General features: G+C 40.0%; 1 protein-coding gene across 10 annotated transcripts in view; it reads right to left on the bottom strand.

The window, feature by feature from the left end:
* The window catches only part of sipa1l1 (signal-induced proliferation-associated 1 like 1), a 415651-nt gene that overhangs the window by 75971 nt on the left and 321473 nt on the right, over positions 1-18207 (bottom strand). For all 10 annotated transcript variants that reach the window (XM_087990088.1, XM_043698149.2, XM_043698153.2 and 7 more), the window contains one exon: positions 13243-13517. In XM_087990088.1, coding sequence (XP_087846214.1) covers positions 13243-13517 — 275 coding nt within the window. The remainder of the gene's footprint in view (positions 1-13242; positions 13518-18207) is intronic.

Raw genomic sequence — 18207 nt, 5'->3', positions numbered from 1 at the left:
GGGTATTACAGACAGTGGGCATGAGTGCTCATTGAAAAGGACTAGAATGATCTCCCACCATTGAGCTTTGTTTGCTTGACAGTTTTCAGTCCAGTGCTCTGACGAAAGGCACACGTCATTGACCTTTTTCAGCCCGTTTAGTTTATTTTTCATATCATAGTGGAAAATGAATTTTCAGATAGATACACTTACTGTAAACAATGCATAAACAGTTCAAGACATTACCTAAAAGACCAAGTAGTTCACACATTGCTATAAGGAACACAATTTACATTTTGCTTCTGGTTATATTTAGTCTTCATCTTGAAATAAGAAGTGAATGCAGAAATCAAACTAGTGATGTTGCAAGTAGAAGAAATTCAATCAATTAAACATTGCCACCAGACACTGAAGTGGTTTTAGTTGCGAGAATTCATTCATAAAATAATATTTAACAGATAACAATTGATGATATAACTAATTGTATTTACACCATATTTTAATTTGTTTGCATAAAACAGATGAATGAGGAAGAACAACTTTTTCACCAAAATGAAATATGGGGATGGCAGTAGCATAGTGATATAGCAATCCAGAGACCCAGCTGATGTTCTTGGGCCATGAGCTTGACACCAATTGTGGCAGCTGGCAAAATCTGAATTCAATAAAAAAGTTCTGGAAACAAGGTTAGCCTAAAGATAACCAAGTCACAACTGTTAGAAAGCCTACCCAGTTCACAAATGTCCTTTAGAGAAGGTAATCTTCCCTTATCTGGTTTCATCTACATTTAACTCCAGGCCCACAGCAATACCGTCGACTCTAAACTTCCCTTTGAAATAGGCGAGCAGGCCCCAGTGATGCCCCACATTCCATTCATGAAAATAAAATCATTCTACATTTTCATTGTAAATTGAAACACCAGGACAGTTTTGCAAATGTACATAGATGGAAAATTATGCCAGATCACCTCAACAGCAGTTAACATCTATATAGAGGGCCATTTGACAGATTCGCAGTGATTTATTGCTTAACTTCAGATCATATTTAGAATTTTAATGAGTGATCGCCTCAAGCTTTAATCAACTTCTGGTTGCCTAACCACCAGTGTGCCCATATGTAGAAGTCAACAAATAATTGAGTGTAACGTAAAGCTCTCAACTGTTGCACAATAATGATACCTGGTGGAGATTTGGATTTGTTAAATTGTTCACGTTATTAATCAAGCATTGTTTAATTAAAGCAAATTACAACTTCTATAGAATAAACCAAAATTCTGAAGAAGGGTCACTGGACGTGAAACATTAGCTCTGCTTTCTCTCCACAGATGCTGCCAGAAATGCTGACTTTTTCCAACACTTTCGGATTTTGTTTGATTTCCAGCATTCGCAGTTCTTTGGGTTTTTTGGTTCAATAAATTTTGAATTCTTGGCAACAGAAAAAAATAAAACACTAATTTTTTTTAAAAATCCAAATTAATACTTATGATGGATGCAGGTACCATATTGGAACTGAAGTAGGTCTAAACTTATTTAAATAAAACTACAGAAGCAGCATTATTTTGCTACAGCACTCCATTAACTACATTCTTAGATACAGGAGAATATCCTGGAGAAACTAGCATCTAACTAATATGATGTATTATTAATGATAAATGATTATATAGCAGTGAGCTCTCTCCTAAGAAATGTGCTTTCTTGCCCCTATTTGTAGCACTTCCCTCCACATTTTGCCTCTGGTGATGCAAATTATTTTCAAGATTAATGGATTGAAAAACAGAGTTTAGTGATGGGTGCATGCAAAATCTTGCACTTCTGGCTCCCACGCAGCATTACAAATGTAATAAATATAATCAAAATAATCAAAATAATCAAAATATTTTGGATGAACCAAATTAGCATTCACACTCAACAATAATGCTGTTTTTAAACCAATTCTCAATTCCATGTTGTATTCTCGAGTCTGTTTGTAAATTCAAATGATTCAATCTCCTATCTGGATTTCAAAACTAATATTAATCTTACTATTATAGTAAGCCCAGTCCTTTGTAATGACCTCGACCTTTCAGTTGCTTAGAACTTCAAAAAATCCTCTTGCTCTCATATTCACACTTTTGACCTGCTGCTGCAATGTTCCAAAGAAGCAAAATGCAATCTCAAGGAACAAGACCTAATTTTCTGCTTAGTATCTTCACAACCTTGACAATTCAATAATGAATTCTACACCTCAAAAACCTGACCTCATGTCATTTATCCTCCATTATTCTTAAATTCCTTCTCCATCCACTACCCCTTTACCCACATTCACACCTGAATTTATATCAATTTTATATCTTTCTATTTCACTCCAATTACAAATCCTTTGTCTTCAACACTGGGTATCAACATCATCTGCTCCCCTTGCCCATCCTCTGCTTCTGTCCAGAAATATTTTTAAAAACATTTTCCAACTCCTTTCAGTTCAAAAGAAGTCATGTTGGACTCTGTTAATTCTGCTTCTCTCTCCATTGATGCTGCCCATTGGGTTGCTCCTGAATTTTCTGTTTGTTCCAATTGAAGGTCATGTTTAAACAAATTTGACACTGGAGCATAAACACAGAACAATAGGCAAGTACTAAAATTATGTTCAAGTGCCTTGCTTATTGTCATGATCATTCTCTCTTATGCAATACCTTGGAATTGAGGATTGTTTGCTTGCACTCTGTGGTAAAGGGCTCGGAGATAGTCGATTAATCCGATGCATGATCTACAGGCTCTGGTATTTGATGCAGGCAATGCTTGGATGGCCAGGCAGATGAATTATTGCGAGATTTGTAAGGTTGCTCCAATGCAACAGCTTTGCCTCTGTGTATTCTTAACAAAGATGCACTGTGCTCAGTGCTTTCCTGAAAAAAACATTTGCTAGTTTTTTTTGGTCACAAGCCAGGAAGTCCTGACAGTTGGCAGAGAGGTTTGACCTCTTCAGGGATGTTTTGTGGAGGTCCCTAAAGGATTTGCAGTGAGTTTCAATGATCAACTTCCATTGCTTTAGGAGAAGACAATTTCACACTTTAATTACATTGAGAGAGAAAAAAAATCTCATCTGCATCTTAGAAGGGAGATTGCTTATTCTTCAATAGTATACGCTACTTATGGTCTACTCCAAAATAAGAAAAAACCTCCATTATCCACCATCCACCTCTCGTTCTTTAAACCTTCTATTGGTACCGTCTCATCCTGATTTTTAATTCATTCACAGGATACAGGCATCCCCAGCATTTATTTTCTATCCCTAATTGCCCTGGAGAAGCTGCAATCTTGAAATATTGTAAACCATGCTGTCTATGTACACACTTAGCACTTCAGTGCTGATAGAGCTGCACTCACCCAGGGAAATGGAGAGTCCTGAGTTTTGCTTTGTAGATAATGCAAAGACATTAGGGAACCAGGTAGTGAGTTACTGACCAAATTTTCACTACTCATTAAGAGAACAAATTCCTTTGTATCTTATTCTAAGTGAATGTTCCTTAGTTTAAGATTCTCCACGAGAAAACATCTTTCAATAACTAGTGTCAAGCCCCATTAAAATCTTGCATGCTTTAAGCCTGTACACCCCCAACAACCACCACCCCCAACTCTAATGAAGAGGTCTAACCTGTTTAGTCATTCTTAATAAGTCAACCCTTCAGCCTACGAATAAATCCAGTGAATCCCTTTTAAACTCCCTCAAATGCTAGTATAACCTTTCTTAAATATTGAGACCAACACTGCATACAGAATTCCAGGTGTGTCCTCACCAACAGTCTTCACAGTTGTAACAAGACTGCCCTACTTTTAAAAATCCCTAGCAATAAAGGCCAACAGTTGTCTTCTTACAACACCTGCACGCTAACCTTCATGTTTTATGCACAAGAACACCCAGATAGAACCCTGTGATGCATTGTTTTAGAATCTCTCTCCATTTGAACAAGTCTGTTGCTTGATTCTTCACACGTTACTGCATTAAACTCTATCAGCCAAGTTTTTGCCCTCTCACTCAACCTATATACTGGGGACATACCTTACAACATGCCCTCACACCTATTTTTGAATCAGCATTAAATTTGGATACATTACACTGTCCCCTCCTCCAAATCATTAATACAAACAGCAAATAACTGTTCCTTGTGGCACTCCAGTAATTGCACCCTTCCAATCTGAAAATGACCCATTACTGGGTCTGTCTTCTTTGTATTAACTAATCCTGAATCGACACGAATATATTACTTCCAATACGATAAGCTCCCATTTTGTGTAATAACGTTTTACATGGCATGTTACGGAGTGTCTTCTGAAAATCCAAATACATTACATATACCAATTCTGCTTTATTAACTCTACTTGTTATATTCTCAAAGACCTCTAGCAAATTTATCAAACAAGATTTCTCTCACAAAATCATGTTAACTCTCTGATGGGGTTAAACTTTTCTAAATGTTTTGCTGCTTCTTTCTTAACAATGCACTGTAGCTTTTTCCCAACAACAGATGTTAGGTAAAATGGCCTAAAGTTTCCTGCTGTTTATGAGATAGTCTTAAACGTTGACCTTTCAGTTTACTTTTTATTCTGGTTCTAACTTCTGCTGCATTCTTCTGCGTATATTTTCAACTCCTTCCCAGCACATTTAATTATTTTCACCTCTTCTCTACCTTACATGTATGCTCTTCTTTCATTCTTCAAACATCCCTTAAATTCATGTTCTCCCAATTTAGTTCAAATATACATTTACAACCAGAGTTATACAATTTGCCAGGACTTCGTGCCTAACAGACACCCTAATCTGTCAGCATTTGACACATATCCCTCTGAAACTTTCCTGTTAATATACCTTTTAAAATGTTGCAATTGAACGCCTTGACTACTTCTTCCAACAGCTTGTTGCAAACACACACTACCTTCTCTGAGCAAGTTACTCCTCAGGTCCTTTTTAAAATCTTTCCCTTCTCATCTTAAACTTATGCACTCTAGCCTTGGACTCCCCTACTCATGATTGACTATGACCCTAGGCCCCTCATGATCTTAAGGTCATCCATCAGCATCTGACATTCCAACCTTTTTAACCTCTCCCTATAACTCAACTCCTTCAGTCCTGGCAAAATCCTTTTAAATTCTGTACCACCCTTCTTGCAGAAGGGCAACCAGAATTGTACATGGTTTTCTAAAAGTGGCCTCACCAATGTCCTGTCCAGCCACAACATGACATCCCAACACCTACATTCACTGTTCTGACCAATGAAGGCAAGTGTGTCAAATATCATCTTCACCATCCTGTCCACTTACGACTCCACCTTCAAGGAACTATACACGTGCGGCCCTTGATCTCTTTGTTCATTAACAATCCCCAGGGCCCTACAGTAGCTGACAGAAAGTGAGGACTGCAGATGCTGCAGAGTCAAAATCAAAAATTGTGGTGCTCTGAAAGCACAGCAGGTTAGGCAGCATCCAAGGAGCAGGAGAGTCAACGTTTCAGGCATAAGCCCTACATCATCATCCTGATGAAGGGCTTATGCCTGAAACTTTTATGCTCCTGCTCTTCGGCTGCAGCCTGAACTGCTGTGCTTTTCCAGTGCCACACTTTTCAACTCCCTCCCTATCAGTAGCTGTTTAAGTCCTGATCCGGTTTGCCGTATCAAAATGCTAAACCTCACATTTATCTAAATCAAACTCCATCTGCTAGTCCTCATCCCATTGGCCCATCTGATCAAAGTCTCTCTTGAATCTTGTTAATGCTTCTTTAATTTGCACATGCTACAGTTTGTAATTCAGAGATTAACACCTTTGTAGGTCCATATTTTAACTATGCCCGGAGCTATTCTTAATCCCTCAGCAGAGCCTCTTTCCTAGTTCCACCTGGGTTGCTGGCTTTTCGTGAAGTCCTCCCATTTGACATTTCTCTCCAACACAGAAGAAATGTCCTGAAACTTGGCACCAGGTAGACAATGCAGCCTTCAGAGCTGTTGCTCCAGAGAATAGTATCTCGTCTGTCTGTCCAGCTATTTTTATTCCATCTAATTAGTTTAACTAGTTTAAGTGAATTTCTTAACTCTACTCTTCAGGTGCAATGTTTCCAGATTTAAACCATTGAGCCAATCAAGAGAAACATGGAAAATATTTCTGGTCATCCTGCTATAGGAAGGATATTATTGAACTGGAGAAGGTGCAGTAAAGATTTACAAGGATGTTACTGGGACTGAAGGATTTGAGTTATAAAAAGTGGCTGGAAAGGCTGGGATTTCGTTTACTGGAGCATAGGAGGTTGAAGGAAGATCTTAGAAGTTTATAAAATCATGAGCGGCACAGTTAGGGAGAATAGCAAAGATTTTTTTCTCGAAAGTAAGGAATTTAAAACCGGAGGGCATAATTTTAAGGTGAGAGGTGGAAGATTTAAATGGGACCCGAGAGGCCACTCATTCACACAGAGGGTGGTTTGTATGTGGAATAAACCTCCAGAGAAAGTAGTGCATGCAGGTACAGGTAGAATAATTAAAAGACATTTGAACAGGTGACCTGTACAAGAAAGACGGATTGCACCCAAATTGGAAGGGGACTAATATACTGGCAGGGAGATTTGCTAGAGCTGCTCAGGAGTATTTAAACTAGTAAGGTGGGAGAGTGGGACCCAGGGAGATAGTGAGGAAAGAGGTCAATCTGAGGCTGGTACAGTTGAGAACAGAAATGAGTCAAACAGTCAGGGCAGGCAGGGACAAGGTAGGATTAATAAATTAAACTGCACTTCTTTCAATGCAAGGGGAAAGTGAGGACTGCAGATGCTGGAGATCATGGCCGAAAATGTGTTGCTGGAAAAGCGCAGCAGGTCAGGCAGCTTCCAAGGAGCAGGAGAATCGACGTTTCGGGCATGAGCCCTTCTTCAGGAATCCTGAAGAAGGGCTCATGCCCGAAACGTCGATTCTCCTGCTCCTTGGATGCTGCCTGACCTGCTGCGCTTTTCCAGCAACACATTTTCGGTTTCAATGCAAGGGGCCTAACATGGAAGGCAGATGAACTCAGGGGATGGATAGGAACATGGGACTGGGATATCACAGCAATTATAGAAACATGGCTCAAGATGGACACCCCGCAGACTTTGACGCTCCACGGAAAACAGCCCCAGCCCGTTCAGCCTCTCCCTGTAGCTCAGACCCTCCAACCCTGGCAACATCCTTGTAAGTCTTTTCTGAACTCTTTCAAGTTTCACAACATCTTTCTGACAGGAAGGAGACCAGAATTGCATGCAATATTTCAACAGTGGCCTAACCAATGCAACATGACCTCCCAACTCCTGAACTCAATACTCTGACCAATAAAGGAAAGCATACCAAATGCCTTCTTCACTATCCTATCTACCTACGACTCCACTTTCAAGGAACTATGAACCTTCACTCCAAGGTGTCTCTGTTCAGCATCACTCCCTAGGACCTTTCCATTAAGTGTATAAGTCCTGATAAGATTTGCTTTCCCAAAATGCAGCACCTCGCATTTATCTGAATTAAACTCCATCTGCCACTTCTCAACCCATTGGCCCATCTGGTCCAGATCCTGTTGTAATCTGAGGTAACCCTCTTCGCTGTCCACTACACCTCCAATTTTGGTGTCATCTGCAAACTTACTAACTGTACCTCTTATGCTCGCATCCAAATCATTTATGTAAATGACAAAAAGTAGAGGACCCAGCACCGATCCTTGCGGCACTCCACTGGTCACAGGCCTCCAGTCTGAAAAACAACCCTCCACCACCACCTTCTGTCTTCTACCTTTGAGTCAGTTCTGTATCCAAATGGCTAATTATCCCTGTATTCCATGAGATCTAACCTTACTAATCAGTCTCCCACAGGAAACGTTGTCAAATGCCTTACTGAAGTCCGTATAGATCACATCTACTGCTCTGCCCTCAATCTTCTTTGTTACTTCTTCAAAAAACTCAATCAAGTTTGTGAGACATGATTTCCCACACACAAGGCCATGTTGACTATCCCGAATCAGTCCTTGCCTTTCCAAATGCATGTACATCCTGTCCCTTAGGATTCCCTCCAACAACTTGCCCACCACTGAGGTCAGGCTCACCGGTCTATAGTTCCCTGGCTTGCCTTTACTGCCCTTCTTAAACAGTGGCACCACGTTTGCCAACCTCCAATCTTCCGGCACCTCACCTGTGACTATCGATGATACAAATATCTCAGCAAGAGGCCCAGCAAGCACTTCTCTAACTTCCCACAGAGTTCTTGGGTACACCTGATCAGGTCCTGGGGATTTATCCACTTTTAACCGTTTCAAGACATCCAGCAATTCCTCCTCTGTAATCTGGACATTTTGCAAGTTATCACCATCTATTTCCCTACAGTCTATATCTTCCAGATCCTTTTCCACAGTAAATACTGATGCAAAATATTCATTTAATATCTCCCCCATTTTCTGTGGCTCCACACAAAGGCTGCCTTGCTGATCTTTGAGGGGCCCTATTCTTTCCCTATCTATCCTTTTGTTCTTAATATATATTTGTAAAAAGTTAATCGCTCCTCACCCAGAAGGACAACAATCAGGATATCCATCTGAGGCAATGATAAAATTGTTAGATGAGTTAATGGCACAAAACATCATGAGTGAATATGATTTAGTAGCCATTGTGGAGACATGGTTGCAAGATGATCATAACTGGGAGTTAAAGATCCAGGGGAATCAGACTATTTGGAAGGACAGGCAGGGAGATAATGTAGCTCTGATATTTAAGGACAACATCAGGGCGGTGGCGAGAGATGATATAGGTTCTATGGAGAATCCATTTGGGTGAAAATTAGAAATTCTAAGAAGAAAAAGGCACTCATAGGTGAAGTCTTTCAGCCACAAAATAATAATAGCACATAGGGGCAGGCAATAAACAAAGAAATAACTAATGCCTGTAAAATAGTACGACAATTATCATGGGGGATTTTAATCTACACGTCGATTGGTCAAACCAGGTCAGTCAGGTTAGCCTTGAGCAAGAGTTCATTGAATGTGCCCACGATAGTTTTCTTGAACAGTACATAATGGAACTGGGGAGGGAGCAAGTGGTCCTGTGTAATAAGACAGGGAGAATTAATTATGTCATAGTTAGGGAGCCTCTTGGAAGCAGCGATCACTGTATGGTTGAATTTAGAATATAGATGGAAAGTATGAAGTTAAAATCCAATACTAGGGTCATGTGCTTAAATAAGGGAAACTACAATAGGATGAGAGAGGAATTAGCTAAAGTAGACTGGAAACAAAGACTTTATGGTGGGACATTGACTAACAGTGGAGGACTTTCAAAGCAATTTTTCAAAGTGCTCAGCCAAAGTACATACCAGTGAAAATGAAGGACTATAAGAAAAGGGGTAATCTGTCAGGTGCCTAAGGAAATAAGGAAGGCTATCAAATTCAAAGATAAAGCATACAAAGTGGCCAAGATCAGCAGGAAACTAGAAGATTGGGAAAGCTTTAAATGTCAACAGAAAACCACAAAAAGAGTTATGAAGAAAAGTAAGATAGATTATGAGAAAAACTAGCTCAGAATATTAAGACAGATAGCAAACATTTCTATATATATATATAAAAAATAAATAAAACAAAAAAATTGACTAACGTAAATATCGGTCCTTTCGAGGGTGAGAACGGGGATTTAGTATGAGGATATGAGGAAATGGCTGAGGCATTGAATAGGTATTGTGTTGGTCTTCACAACAGAGGACACGAATAATAGGTGAGCAATTGCCAAAGGGACGAATGTAGGTGGAAACAATCATGATCATGAAAGAGGTTGTGTTGGGCAAGCTAACGGACCTAAGAGTACACAGGTCTCATGGCCCGAATGGAATGCATTGCTGTATGCTAAAAGAGTATGTGGGAGAAATAACAAATGGTAATTTGTGATAAACTAATGTAGCCTCCTTTGTTTAAACCCAGGCCTTGGATTGGATTTTACCTTCACACTTTCCATCTATATTCTAAATTTAAACATAGTGATCACTCCTTTCAAGAGGATCCCGAACTATGACATCATTAATTTTTCCTGTCTCATTACATAGGACCAGATCTAGGATAGCTTGGTGGCTCAGTGGTTAGCACTGCTGCCTCACAGTGCCAGGGATCCGGTTCGATTCCAGCCTCGGACGACTGCCTGTGTGGAGTTTGCACATTTGCGTGGTTTTCTCCAGAGTGCTCCAGTTTCCTTCCACAGTCCAAAGATGAGCAGGTTAGCTGAATTGGCCATGCCAAATTGCCCACGGGTTTAGGTGCACTAATCAGAGGGAAACGGGTCTGGGTGGGTTACTCTTCGGAGAGTTAGTGTGGATTTGTTGGGTTAAACAGCCTGTTTCTACACTGTAGGGAATCTAATCTAATCTAATGGGGCGGCACGGTGGCTCAGTGGTTAGCACTGCTGCCTCACAGCACCAGGGTCCCAGGTTCGATTCCAGCCTCGGGTGACTGACTGTGTGGAGTTTGCATGTTCTCCCAGTGGCTGCGTGGGTTTCCTCTGGGTGCTCTGGTTTCCTCCCACAGTCCAAAGACGTGCAAGTCAGGTGAATTCGCCATGCTAAATTGCCCCTAGTGTTAGGTGTATTAGTCAGAAGGAAATGGGACTGGGTCGGTGACTCTTTGGAGGGTCGGTGTGGACTTGTTGGGCCGGTGTGGACTTGTTGGGCCAAAGGGCCTGTTTCCACACAGTAGGGAATCTAATCTAAATAAATTCCCCGGTTCTATTACATACTGTTCAAGAAAATTCATTAGACTCTGGGGCAGTTTCAGCAGGTTGGAAAACAACAAATGTGACACCATTGTTTAAAAAGGGGGGTAGGCAAAAGATGGGGAATTATAGACCAGTTAGCTTATCTTCTATAGTAGGGAAAATGCTTGAGTCAATTATCAAAGGAAGAAATACCAACGCATCTAGATAAATAGTGCTCATTGGGCAGAAGCAGCATGGGTTCATAAAGAGCAGATCATGCTTAACTAATCTTTTGGAATTCTATGAAGACATTACAAACATGGTGGACAATGAGGACCCAGCAGATGTGCATCTAGACTTCCAAAACCATTCAACGAGGTGCCACACGAAAGGCTGTTGCATGAGATAAAGATGCAAGGTATTACAGGCAAAGTATTAGCATAGATAGATGATTGGTTAACCAAGAGGAAGCAAAGAATGGGAATAACTGAGTCCAATTCTGGTTGGCAGTCAGTCAGTCAGTCACTAGTGGCGTGCCTCAGGGGTCAGTGTTGGGATGCAATTATTCACAATTTACATACGCGATTTGGAGTTGGGGACATGTAGTCTGTCAAAGTTTGCGGATGACTAAGACGAGTGGAAGAGCAAAGCGTGCAGAGGACTGTGAAACTTTGCAAAGGGACATAGTTAGTTAAAGTGAATGAGCAAAGTTCTGACAGATGGAGTACAATGTTAGTAAATATTAAATCATCCATTTTGGTAGGAATAACAGTAAAAAAGGACTATTATTTGAATAGTGAAAAAATTGCAGCATGCTGCTATGCAGAGGACCCTGGGTGTCCTTGTGCATGAATCACAGAGGGTTGGTCTGCAGGTTCAACAGGTAATTAGGAAGGCAGATGGAATTTTGGCCTTCATTGTTAAAGGAGTTGAGTTCAAAAGCAGACTGGTTTCACTGCAGCTGTACAAGGTGCTGGTGAGGCCACACCTCAAGTACTGTATGCAGTTTTGGTTTCCTTACTTGAAAAAGGATGTACTGGCACTAAAGAGGGTGCAGAGGAGGTTTACTCGGTTGATTCTAGAGTTAAGCCTTATGAGGAGAGATGGAGTAGACTGGGATTATATTCATTGGAATTTAGAATAATGAGTGGGGATCATATAGAAACATATGAAATTATGAAAGGAATAGATGTTTCCACTGGTGGATGAAACTAGAAGAGGGAATAGCCTCAAAATTAGAGGGAGCAGATTTTGGAATGAATTGAGAACTAACTTCTGCACGAAGAACTCTGTGAAACTATGGAATTCCCTGCCCAGTGAAGCGGTCGAGGCTTCTTCAATAAAAGTTTTTAAAGCTAAGGTAGATAACTTTTTGAACAGTAATGGAATTAAGGATTATGGTCAGAGAGTGGGTAAGTGGAGCTGAGCTAGGTGGGTAAGTCATGGAAAGATCAGCCATGATCTTATTGAATGGCAGAGCAGGCTCAAAGGGCCAGATGGCCTGCTCCTGCTTCAAGTTCTTACGTTCTTATGAACCCTGGCTCGGGAATGGTCACAATATTTGTGACAACCTATTAAACTTTTTGTAGTCATTTGAAGAATATCACTATAAGGCCATTTGTGCAACATAGAACACAGCATGACTTCCTAAGAGAGGACAGCACAAAGATTGTCATCGACAGTGTTCTCCCACTGAAATATTGAACTGAGTTAATTACAAATACTGCTGTTGAGTAGATTCTGCTGAAATCTTCATATGTTCATCATTTCTCAATGAGCAGAAACTTCCTTCTGGCAAGCTGATTGCTCTGTCCGTAATCTGAAGCTTAAATCAGTCAAGCTAAGGACCAATGGAAGGTTAATTCAAGAATTTTCAGATTTACATAGCTTCACTAACCAAAACGTAATGCAACACAATGCTTATCCAGACAAGGTAGTCTAATCAGTCAATTTCATACTTATAGAAAGTTTGCTCTATTGACATGGGCAACCTTCCACTGTTCAATTGTTTGGCAACATTCTCAAAGGTTTAAATTCAATTTTTTTTTAAAAAAGCATTGTAGATAGAGAATAAATAAATGCTGATACAATGCTTCCGAAAGACAAAAAAATGAACATCATTGATAACTGAATAGTTTGAGATAAACTATGTGATTGATGAACAGCATAGTCAAATGAAGTTTGCAAAGGCTCAATAAAGCATAACCATAAGAGCATGTGGCACAGCAGAAGCAAGCAATTCAGCTCATTGAGTCTGCTCCACCATCCAATGAGACCATGGCTTATCTTATGATCCTCAACTCCACTTTCCTGCCTTGGCCTCCTTGATTCTTTTACAATTAAAAAATCAGCCTTGAAGACACTCAATGACCCAGCCTTTATAGCCCTCTATGGGAAAGAATTCCAAAGTTAGGGAGGGAGAGAATCAAAATAGTGAAGGTTGGGAAAAACTAGGGGTTATAAGGTGAAGATCTGTGAACATGAAACAGGTAGGAAAGGGCTGTGACTGTGGAATATAATAAGCTGAATTTGGGTGGAGCAGCAAAAACTTCAGTTCAGGGAACATACCTGCGAGGGGTGCTATCTTCATGGGGTGGAATGATGATCACTTTAACTGTTACAGATGTTCGTAGCAGATCAATCATTTGTTCATGGGTCAGAGTTGCCACAGCAACTTTACAGATTTCCACCAGCCGGCTGCCTTGTCGGAGACCTGCTTGCCATGCGTAGCCATAGGGTTCGACATCTGCTACAATGCCTTCATAGTTAACATGGAAACCAAGCTGGCCTAGGCCATTTCTCCTCAATGTCATCTCAACAGTCTCGCATCCCTTTGTGGTTACCTGAAAAGGATCCAGACAATATTCTGAGGGATGTAAGTTTGTGTTGAATATAAACTTGTAAATAAACATACTTTCCATTGTCAATACAGTTTACAACTGTTTTGCATAGATTTTGGTGACCAGCACTGAGAAATGGTGAGTAAAACCACAATTGAACAGAATGAAGTTCAAAGATCAAAGAGGCAGCTGCAAGGTGCAGGCATTCAAGGAGAAAATTTCGGGAACAGAGTCAAGACAACTGGAAGTACTGTCACAAACAATGAAGCTTAGACTAGAATAAGGGAAATAAAGTGAACATGGATTGGGGTGGGGTGAGGTGGACAGAAATGATTGCTGAAATAAAGGAGAGCTATTCGACAGACAAACTTTAAATTTAGTATATGGGAAGCAATGCAATATCACACAGCAGTCTTAACATTAAGCCAATGCATTCCAAGTTCATAGGTAATTATTTTATGTTACAATGTTATTTCAGCGGATCACATTTCCTGCTCCATTTTCAAGCTAATGCCATCTCTTGGTTCACCTTGTGAATGATGGTTCTCTCACACCCCCTCGCCCTCGTTTACCAGGAACACACCAGAATCCATATCCAAATACATAATAAGCCACCATTTCTGCTTCCTCCAATGCAATGCCATCACCTGACATTCCCCCTTCCCCTGTCAGCATTTTGGAAAGACCATTCACTCCAAAATAACCCTGTGCTTTCCTTCTCTACTCCCTAACCCCCATTTTCCCACAGATGATGCAAGACCAGCCCACTCCCTTCCTCCATCCTCACTACCCAAGGTTCCAGACAGACTTTTCAGGTGAAGCAGTGACTTACTAATGACTACATTCAATCTAGTCTACTATAATCACAGCTCACAGTGAGGTCTCCTCTACACTGCGGAGACAAAACGCAACACCTATTTTCTGCCTGCCTGCTAGTTGCAAAGTCCAGATCCCTTATCTCCTTTTAACCATTTTCTCAACCTCAATTTTTTTCACATCTCTCCAGTTCTCTGTATTCCTGCACCACTGTTTGAACTGTACCCTATAGTCTATATCACCTCACCTTATTCTTTCCACACAATTTACGTTACACTTCTCTGCCTTAAATTTCTTCTGCCCATGTCATCAGTTTGTGAATCATTACTGTCCAGATAGTTCACAATACATCCAAGCTTGAAAATTTTGAAGTTATGTCCTGTACATCCAAGACCAGCCTTTAATATGAATTATTAGAAGCAGTGATTCTAAGCCCCTTGGAAAATCCCACCACGTTCCTTTCACTGTTTCCAAACCAAACAAAATCTTTGATTCACCACTACTCAGTTTTATACCATTAAATCACCACTATTCTTTTTATTCCACGAAACTCAACTTTGTGGAAGGGCTTATTATGTGACACCCTTTTGGAAGCTGATAATTACTAAATTAATTGCCTTCCCTTATCAATTACCTTTCATTAAAAAAAGATTGAATTATTTAAACTAAATTTGCTTTTATCAAACCTGGCCCGATGATTTGATTCAAGCTCATTTCTAAAAACACTCTCATCATTCGTGGTTGAACATACTAGCCTCTAACTTCTAGATTTGTTCTTAGACCATCCTTTGATTCCTATATTTCAGAAAATGTATCATGTAATGTATCCCCATGATTCACACTCCTTTCAATGTTTACACAGCAGACTTTAGTGTGGAACTTTGTAACGTGACATATTTTTGGGTTTTATTTAAGATGCTTGGGATGCCAATTTCTTAAAAAATGCCATAAATGTTGGTCTGATAACATCTTATCCTTCAAAATCAATGTTGGATGCTGTTCTCAAGTTTGGTCCATTATTAATATAATAATTCTATGGTTGATTTGATTGTCTTGTTTCCCACAAATGAAATTGGCAGCTTTTTAGATCAAAGTGCATCAGGAAAGTAAGTACAGAGGAGATAAATGGAAATAAGTGAAATAAAAACAGAAGTTGCTGGGAAAGCTCAGCAGGTCTGACAGCATCTGTGACCAGAAATCAAAGATAACGTTAGGGGTCTGGTTACTCTTCCTCAAAAATAAGAGATGTTTTACTGGATTTAAGTAATGATAAATCATTTGAAATTGTTCACCGAATGAAAGTAGGTAAATGTAGGAGCCTCATCGAGTTAAAATGACATTTTCACCCTGTATATATTAATTTTTTATGATGGTATTATGATGGCCTTTTGGTTGCTTTTCAATCCAGTATTCTGAGACTATTTTTTGCAATATGAACAAGGAATTGTTTGAAGCATAGACACAATTTAACAAAAATAAAATAATGATTTGTTCTGGACTGCATTACTAGCAGTCAAACTAATGGTGGGTGCTCAAACTACAGGTTCAAAAAGGAGACAACAAAGAAAGGACAAATTTGGTGACAGCAAGTAAGGAAACCAATTTACAGAGTAGAAATAGGAATTTATGAAAAACAATCAACCAACCATTCACCAAACAAAACAGCACTTTGGGGCACTTAACTTCTGATCTGGACTTATGTTACAGATCATATTTAACTGTACATGAAATCAATTTTTTTGTTGCAACACAAAACACAATCAATATTAGTTTATTCTACAGATATGAATCTTCAATCAAGTACTAAACAACTGATAAGCACACAGCACCCCGAAGGAAATAGAATTCTTGCTTTCTTGCAAATGGTTTTATGCATGGGAAACTGTATCTCACTAACTTGATTGAGATTTTTGAAGAAGTGACAAAGATGATTGACGAAGGCAGAGTGGTGGATATTGTCTACATGGACTTCAACAAGGTGTTCAACAATGTTCTGTATGGTACGTTGGTTAGCAATATTAGATCACAGAATCCAGGAAGAGCTAGCCACTTAGTTACAAAATTGGCTTGAAGGTAGGAGACAGGGTGGTGGTGGTGGAAAGTAGTTTCTCAGGGGATTTGGAGAAGGAGGATGTTTCAAGTTGCTACTCACCAAGGTCCCACACTAATTCTGCTAGATGAGAAAGAACAAAGAACTAGATGAGAAATTTGATATGCCTACCAACAGAAGGATGTTCTGTAAACGAGTCATATTTGACTTGAAATGTTGACTTTGTTTCTCTCTGTACAGATGCTACCAGACTTGTTATTTATTTCCAGCAATTTCTATTCGTTATTACAGCAAGCGGCTAATGGGCATATGTTACAAAGTGTTTGGTGTACTGGAAAGTCAAAGAGAAAGCTGAGAGGTATGGAAGAGTCCAGCACCAGCTGGTGATGGAACTTTGTGCATGATGTTTGCAGCATACCACTCCCAGCAGTTACCTCCATCTGTACACATGTGGAATCTACGAATGTTATAAATTTCGTTGCAGAATAAGTGGCTTCACTCAATATGTAAGTGATGTAAGGGATGGCTCAGACTACTGGCATCATCATTCTAGATGATTTTGTTAAAAGTAGACTCCTGGCGGCAGTCTTGATGCCTGCAGCCTGGACTCATGGTGGTGGTAGGCCCAGAGATTGCTTTGTTGGTTGTTCCGGTGCCAGAAATGGAGATTCCTGTCAGCAATAGACCCAGAGCCTGGACTCTTGGTGGTGATGGCGGTGGGGTCTCCTGGGGCATCAATGTCCTCATTGCAGTTCCTGGAGTAGAATTCTTGGAGAGCCAGAGCACCTTGCTGAAGTCCTGAAGTTGTGCTTATGACCCCAATTTGAACAGAAGATGACATCTTACTTAAGTAATTTCTTTTATCCTCATTGTAACTCAAAACATTTTTCACTGTATCTTCAAGATACATGTGATAATAAATCATTCATTCATATCATCTATTTATCCATGTCGCCACCACCTCTACAAGCTCACATGCTGTTGTCTGTCTGTTGGCCAACCAGCTCAGGCTGCAGCACACATGCTACGGTATTGAAGTCTAACCTTTAGGACCCAAAAACTGCTCAAGGTAATCATTCAAAGCTTTCTGCAATCTCCTCCACTGAAAGTTAGCAGTTTCACATCAACCATGCTGAAACCACTGCATAGGATTAACAACTCAGGCAAAGGCACACAGAAGGAACAACATTCTTAGGGAACTTGACATGGTAGATGCATAAGGATTGTTTTCCCTTGTGGAAGAGTCTAAGAGCAGAGGGTATAATCTCAGAATAAAGATAAAGGCGAGGAGGAATTTATGCTCTGAGAGGATACTGAATCTGTGGAATCTTTACCACTAAGGGCTGTCGAGGCTGGGTCATTAAGTATTTTTTGAGGTGTTGAAGACAAATTTTTAATCAGTAACGAAATCAAGAGTTACAGAGAAAATGCAAGAACGTAGAGCCGAGGATGATCTGATCAACCATGTGATCATTGAATGGCAGATCAGACTCCGTGGGTTGAATGGCCTACTTCTGCACCTACGGCTAATAGTCTTATTACATGGATGATAGGCACTAACAGAATATACAAGGGATTTTATTGTATTTGGTCATTACTACCAAATTTACATATATTGCTTGAACTATATTTTGCAATATTTTTATTTTGTATTGGCAGAGAACATTGTGAGGGTCACTGAGGAAAATTAAGGAACATGATACTGTTAATGACTGGAGGGATGTCTTTGAGATTACTGATATCAATTGTTAAATATTCTATCATGTGAAGCCCAGACAGAAAAGGACATCACAATGGCTTCCTTCCCTCTCTTTCTATGTACTGCTG

Source organism: Chiloscyllium plagiosum, unplaced genomic scaffold (genome assembly GCF_037043375.1).
Source record: "Chiloscyllium plagiosum isolate Xiang-an unplaced genomic scaffold, Cpla_swu_hap1 HiC_scaffold_8, whole genome shotgun sequence".
Classification (NCBI taxonomy): Eukaryota; Metazoa; Chordata; class Chondrichthyes; order Orectolobiformes; family Hemiscylliidae; genus Chiloscyllium; species Chiloscyllium plagiosum.
The sequence above is the reverse complement of the archived record's forward strand: the minus strand, read 5'-3'. Positions and strand labels throughout refer to the sequence as shown.